The 6,982-nt window shown below is 35.1% G+C and overlaps 1 protein-coding gene across 1 annotated transcript in view; it reads left to right on the top strand.

Moving 5' to 3' along the window:
• psen1 (presenilin 1) overlaps positions 1–6,982 on the top strand; it is a 16,967-nt gene that overhangs the window by 4,651 nt on the left and 5,334 nt on the right. Inside the window, exons 4-10 of the mRNA XM_016569494.1 lie at positions 2,303–2,444; positions 2,543–2,610; positions 4,222–4,442; positions 4,573–4,671; positions 4,791–4,877; positions 5,747–5,914; positions 6,665–6,783. Of these exons, the coding sequence (XP_016424980.1) occupies positions 2,303–2,444; positions 2,543–2,610; positions 4,222–4,442; positions 4,573–4,671; positions 4,791–4,877; positions 5,747–5,914; positions 6,665–6,783 (904 nt within the window). The remainder of the gene's footprint in view (positions 1–2,302; positions 2,445–2,542; positions 2,611–4,221; positions 4,443–4,572; positions 4,672–4,790; positions 4,878–5,746; positions 5,915–6,664; positions 6,784–6,982) is intronic.

Raw genomic sequence — 6,982 nt, forward strand, 5'->3', positions numbered from 1 at the left:
GCGCCGTGTTATGATTTTGAAACGTGCAGTGCTCATGTTTATTCAACGAAGTCAAACGGCACAAATAAATCAATGTATGGGAAACTGGTAATGTATATCGAAATATCGGAAATGTGTTTAAAAATCATATCACCGTTATTGAAAAAAATTATATCGCGATACATATTGATATTGAATTATTGTCCAGCCCTAAGTCAGGGTTCTTATGGTAAAACTAAAACCATGTAAAAAAAATAAAAAAAAAGGATTTTACTGTACATATAGGGATGTCAACGATTAATCGACGATAAGAGATGCAATCGATTAAAGCTGTCGATGGTCGATTAAGCAATTTAATTTTGGGATGCGTGCGGCTCATGCGCAAAACACATGCATCTTCTGCGATAATAATTTACTAACGTACAAATTACGCTTCTAATGTGAACCAAACTTTAAAAGTACATTAAAACAGAAACAATATAAATTTATTTTGTATTGAAATGTAGTAACTAAGTCATGTTTAATTAGATCAATGTTTCATATCGGACTCTGCGCTTTGACAGGTCTGCGGACATGAGCAGGACAGATAATTAATTCATTGCTACAACTTGTTAATTCGTTCCTATGACTTATTAATCTGTGGCCACTGTCCATGTTTCATTTATTTGTTCCCTAGAAAACCCATGATTTAACTAAAACGAGGGAACGAATTGGTCATAGGAACGAATTCTTAATTCATGGCCACGAAATCTTTCATTTCCCCGTATGTTTACCACAGTAAGAGATGCTGAAACAGTGATTAAAAGTGCACGACAATAAAATAAACCTGTGAAATTAGAGGGTGAGACGGTGATGGTTTGGGAAAAGAAACCATAAATATTATTAAAGTCGTGAAAATTCGTGACCAAAGGGCAAAACAGAACAGAAAGCCGCGAATGGCTTTAAATGTATCAAACAGCATGAATGCAAAAGCATGGTCACGATGTAACATTTGCCTGCTAACCCATTATTTATTTTCTAAACAAAGCTTTGTACCTCACTTGTGTCATAATACTATCATTAAAATGTTTCTTGTGAGCAACAGTGTGTTGAAGAGGTGCACAGCCCCACGTGCCACAGTTACGTTCAGGATCATTTTATTTTAAATGCTGATAATGTAAATTGCAAACATTGCGATTGTGTTTTAAAATACAACAATGAGCACCATGAAACCATTTAAAGAGGCATGTTCAGTGGTCTCCGTGACGGGATATGAAACAGTCAACACAGTAAAATGATCCCAAAAGTAACTACGGTGTGCTCTCTTCATTTTATCAAATGATCATAATCACATCTATTCATTTTACAGTCCTGCTACTAGCCTTTATTTAGACTAAAACCCCTTTAATTCGGGTGAGAAAGCTGGCTTTTTGAGTGGCATTTGCACATCCTGAATGCCACTCCAATAGACGCATTTTGCAGTATTAAAGTTAACGATTAATCAATTAATTGATCGTTAATTTAAACGATGATCGGTCGTGGAAATTATCGAAATTTGACATCCATTACATAACATTAACTGAAATAAAATATAACAAATTGTAGCATTATTTCTCGTTTTCAATTAGTTTACCTTTAAGTACTAAAATACCTAAAACTAAATAAACTAAAACTAATTAAAAAAAAACAAATAAAAATACATAAATTTAAATAGACTAAAATTAATAAATATAAATTAATAAACGCGTACAAAGGACATATAAAAAATTATAATACAAATGTCAAAAATAACAAAAACTTTCATTAAAGTGAAAACAAAATATAAAAATAAAATTTAATTCAAAACATTAACAAAGACTGTAAAGTTGAGCAAAACCTTAACACCAAGTATGAACCGTCTGTGCATAATTCATCCTGCACCACCTTTGTGCTACAGACGTGAAGGATTCCTCAAATCATGCAGCTTGATGTGATCAGAATTAGGGATGCACAATATTAGATTTTTGCCGATATATTTCAAATCATTATGGCCGATAACCGATACCGATATATATTTCCCTATGTTTTGAATCAGAAATTATAAACAAATTATTTTTAATTGTAGTTAGTTTTGAGCAAAAACGTATTTGCTAGAAGTAATAAACTTTATTAAAGTTCTTGTTTTAATGAGAGTACATTGAAAGCCTTGAAAATAACTGTAATAAAATCAATCTCTGCTGTGTTTTTATTTATTTTTTTTTTTTTTACTCAGACAGATGCAGTTGAAACCTTAACATTTTATTTGTGGATTTAACATTAATAGATGGTCACCAGGGTCCCATATAATGCGCGTGTCTCTTCGCAGGATCTACACTCCGTTCCGTGAGGACACAGAGACGGTGGGGCAGCGCGCGCTCAACTCCATGCTCAACGCCACCATCATGATCAGTGTGATTGTGGTCATGACCCTGGTGCTGGTGGTGCTCTACAAGTACAGATGCTACAAGGTCTGTTCACTCCGCTGTCTGGAGGATGCTCACGGACTCTTTTTGACCCATGTTGCAAGTTCATGATGTATTTTTTCGCTTGTTTGGGTTTTCTGCAGGTGATTCAAGGCTGGCTGTTCTTCTCCAACCTTCTCCTCCTCTTCTTTTTCTCCTTCATTTATTTGGGGTGAGTTCTGTTTTTTGTCCTAGTGTTGCTGCTTTTGGGCTGTAAATAATGGGTTAAAAAGTTATTTAAGTACTATTATGTTAAACTGCAGTTTTCTGTCCTGTTACTTTAGTACCATTGACATTTAGTTTGAATTTTCTTTCATTTTAGTTTCACTTTTATGTTTTCATTTTAGTTAAGGTTTAAGTAATTTTGTTGTGTTTTAATCATTTTATTTTATTTTTTAACTTTATAATTTATTTAATCAATTTTAGTACATCAAGTTAAACTAAATAAAAATGGAAAATTTTGCTTTGGCAGCTATATTTAGTTTTTGACACTTTTTTTTTGTATTGTAATGTTTGTTTTATTTGATGTCATGAAAAACTCAAATTTTTCACTTGATTCTTATGAAGGTTTTTTTAATGACATGGGACCAGATTTAGTTTTGGATGATTATATATATATATATATATACACAGTGGGTACGGAAAGTATTCAGACCCCCTTAAATTTTTCACTCTTTGTTATATTGCAACCATTTGCTAAAATCATTTAAGTTTAATGAGGAAAAAGAATTATGTACACACAGCACCCCATATTGACAGAAAAACACAGAATTGTTGACATTTTTGCAGATTTATTAAAAAAGAAAAACTGAAATATCACATGGTCCTAAGTATTCAGACCCTTTTCTCAGTATTTAGTAGAAGCACCCTTTTGATCTAATACAGCGATAGATGAAATATAAGTAAATGTATACACTATGATGAATAAGTAATATGCTATTATGTTAGCATAATAGTAATGAGAATGAGTTCTGTTTTGTTTTTTCCCTCATTTCAGTAAAAATATACTAGTGAACATTTGAAGTGGATCAAAACCTTTCATCAAAGTTAACCTAAAACCCAAAAAAGCATTCTTAGGACAACTTTGAACTTTTTTGATCCACATAAATATTGACTACTGTGGTTGTGGTGTGAAATTTGCTAAGCATGGAAGGGTTATTATTGTTAACAAAACCATTTTCAAAACATTAACTGAAATAAAATAATTCTGGCAACATTTCTCACTTTCGTGTAGTAAAAGTTGAAGTGCTCAAGTAACTAAAATAAAAACTTATAATAAATAAACGAATAAAATTACAAAAACACAATACAACAAAATTACTAAAATGTTAACTAAAAATGAAAATATTAAAATAAAATCTAAATCAAAATATGAACAAAAACTGTAATAGTAATGGTACTAAAATAGCACTGTTTTCTTTAAGTAAAATATAATTTAATTAAATATGACCATATATAATTTTATTTGTTTCAATATAACAAAGAGTGAAAAATTTAAGGGGGTCTGAATACTTTCCGTACCCACTGTATATATATAATTTTTTTTTTTTGTGAACTATAATAACCTGTTGATGTAGTTCGGGTAGAGACGGCTATTTGCAGAGAAGAGAGCATTTGATTTGGAGTTTTAAATGGTGTTATTGAAGAATAATCAAGAAGTAAAATGCAGTATAAACCCCGTTAACAAAAATTCAGATTTATCTGATGATCGTGCCTGATGTTGATGTTATGTTATGAAAGCATTGCTTCTGATGACAGCTGCACGCGTGTTTCTTCACCGCAGGGAAGTGTTCAAGACGTACAACGTGGCCATGGACTACTTCACGCTGGCCGTGATCATCTGGAACTTCGGTGTGGTGGGAATGATCTGTATCCACTGGAAGGGTCCGCTGCGGCTCCAGCAGGCCTATCTGATCATGATCAGCGCTCTCATGGCCCTGGTCTTCATCAAGTACCTGCCGGAGTGGACCGCCTGGCTCATCCTCGCTGCTATATCTGTCTACGGTCAGTAACTAAAGATGGCTTTATTAGGTTCATCTGGGTTGTTTATAGAGATGCTTCAAATCTGCCGTAAAGTAGGATAGGACTAAGAATGGTCTCAAGGCTAAACTGCTAATAATTAATGCTTCTGTAGATCTGTTGGCCGTGTTGTGCCCGAAAGGACCTCTGCGTATCCTGGTGGAAACGGCTCAAGAGAGGAATGAACCCATCTTCCCTGCTCTCATCTACTCTTGTAAGAAAAGCCTCACAGCACTGCTGTCTTCTCAGCCTGTGGAGCATTGAATTCAGGGTTTTAGTTGAATGTTTGGTTGCTATCGTCACATTTACATGTGCGCCCATTTGATTCGTCAGCAACCATGGTGTGGCTGTTTAATATGGCGGACAGCGCTGAGACCGGGAATAATTCCAGCCATCCAGTTCCTCAGCAGGAGAACCAGGGTGAGTGTTTGCAAGAGCTCCGGAATCACACTGCATGTAATAATGTGCATAACTGTTTTCTGTGTGAATATATTGTAAAATGTGATTTATTCCTGTGATTCGCATGATCCTTCAGAGATCATTCTAATATGCTGATTTGCTGCTCAAGAAACATTTCCGATTATTACCAACCAATTATCAAATATTTGCCGCTTGTTTTCTATTTTTATCAGTGTCGATCGATAAGTTTTTCTGTTTGGTTGATGTGTTTGACCGATGAGATGTGTTGGAAACAAAACTTTTATTTTGAAATGACTTATTTTAATAATAATGAATTATTAGACAAAACTATTAAAGATAATAAGTGGTATATAAAAAAGTATTATAGCGTTTGATTTTCTATTATTAGTTATAGAACGGTATGGGCTATGATACCTTTTACTCTATCATAAGCAAATATGCATTTATATAATTTAATTTCATAAACCTTGCAAACCTTGTAAAAAAAAAAATCTATCTGAGAGCTTCTGAAGTGTGCACCTGTAGCCTTTTGCATTTATAGTTGAGATTTAGTTGTGAATTTCATAAAGTTGCAGTCTAAGGTATAAATCTTTTTTTTTTTTATATATATATAATTCATTTTCAATTCAGTAATTTCAGTAATTGTTATGCATGTGTTTTTGCTATCTTCTTTGTCATCGGGCATAAAACAAACAGTATCGCTAGTTATTCCTACTTCCTACTGTAAATGCGGATCATGTGAGCAGCACTGACTGCATCTGATCGGTATTTGCCTTTGTGTTGCTGCTCATTTGTTAAACTCAGCTTTTCTCAGACGGCTGTAAATCACTGTCACTGTGAGCGTTCCTCATTGAGTCCGTCTCCTGTAGTTGCCATGGCACCCACGGCTCAGCCGGAGGATGATGGCGGTTTCACACCAGCGTGGGTCAATCAGCAGCAGCATCAGCTCGGCCCCATGCAGTCCACTGAGGACAGCAGACGAGAGATCCAAGAGTTGCCCTCCGAACGCCCGCCACCCGTGGAAGACGACGAAGAGCGTGAGTATCTGCAGTAACTCATCCGGTTCTGTCCTCCATTCCAGTGAGCAGCACCCCTAAATTCCTTCATGTCTCTGAAGTCCGTGTCACATGATCAGACCACATGTGGTCCTTTCAAAATAGTTTCACGCAAATCACATGTGGATGTAGTGCCATGGAATAGGCCACGATGGTCAACTAGTATTATAAATAATTTTTTTCATTGTAAATAATGAAAAAATAAAGTGTTTAAATTATATGTGACCCTGGAGCACAAAACCAGTCATAAGTCGCTGGGGTATATTTGTAGCAATAGCCAACAATGCATTGTATGGGTCAAAATTATCCACTTTTCTTTTATGCCAAAAATAGGATATTAAGTAAAGATCATGTTCCATGAAGATATTTAGTAAATTTCCTAAATGTGACCATATTTCCATTAATACATCAAAACTTAATTATTGGTTAGTAATATGCATTTTTAAAACTTTAAAGGCGATTTTCTCAATATTTAGATTTTTTCTTGCACCCTCAGATTCCTATCCGAACAAACCATACATCAATGGAAAGCTCATTTATTCAGCTTTCAGATGATGTATAAATCTCATTTTCAAAAAATTGACCCGTATGACTGGTTTTGTGGTCCAGGGTCACATATCGGCTATAAAATATGGTTGCTGTTTAATGGTTGCAAACAAAAGCCTCACTTCCTGTTGTAGCCCCATTGAGCAGGATTTCGTGCACGTGCTGATGTTTGTGTGCGTGTTTCAGGGGGTGTGAAGCTGGGTTTGGGAGATTTCATCTTTTACAGCATGCTGGTGGGTAAAGCATCAGCTACAGCCAGCGGTGACTGGAACACGACGATAGCCTGCTTTGTGGCCATTCTCATCGTAAGTACCCCAAAGAAATAAATACAACTCGCTAAATCAGGCATAATTCAGGTATTGTTCTCCATACATGTATAAAGGCCCCAAAAAGTGTTAGGATACTTGAGGCAAGACACTACAGGCAAATCCATTGTTTTCTCACGCACTTTTTTCAGTCTAATGGAAAGAACACATCCAAAATACACATTTAAGTGTTTATTAC

The sequence above is a fragment of the Sinocyclocheilus rhinocerous genome, unplaced genomic scaffold, assembly GCF_001515625.1.
Source record: "Sinocyclocheilus rhinocerous isolate Xijiao unplaced genomic scaffold, SAMN03320098_v1.1 scaffold1042, whole genome shotgun sequence".
NCBI lineage: Eukaryota > Metazoa > Chordata > Actinopteri > Cypriniformes > Cyprinidae > Sinocyclocheilus > Sinocyclocheilus rhinocerous.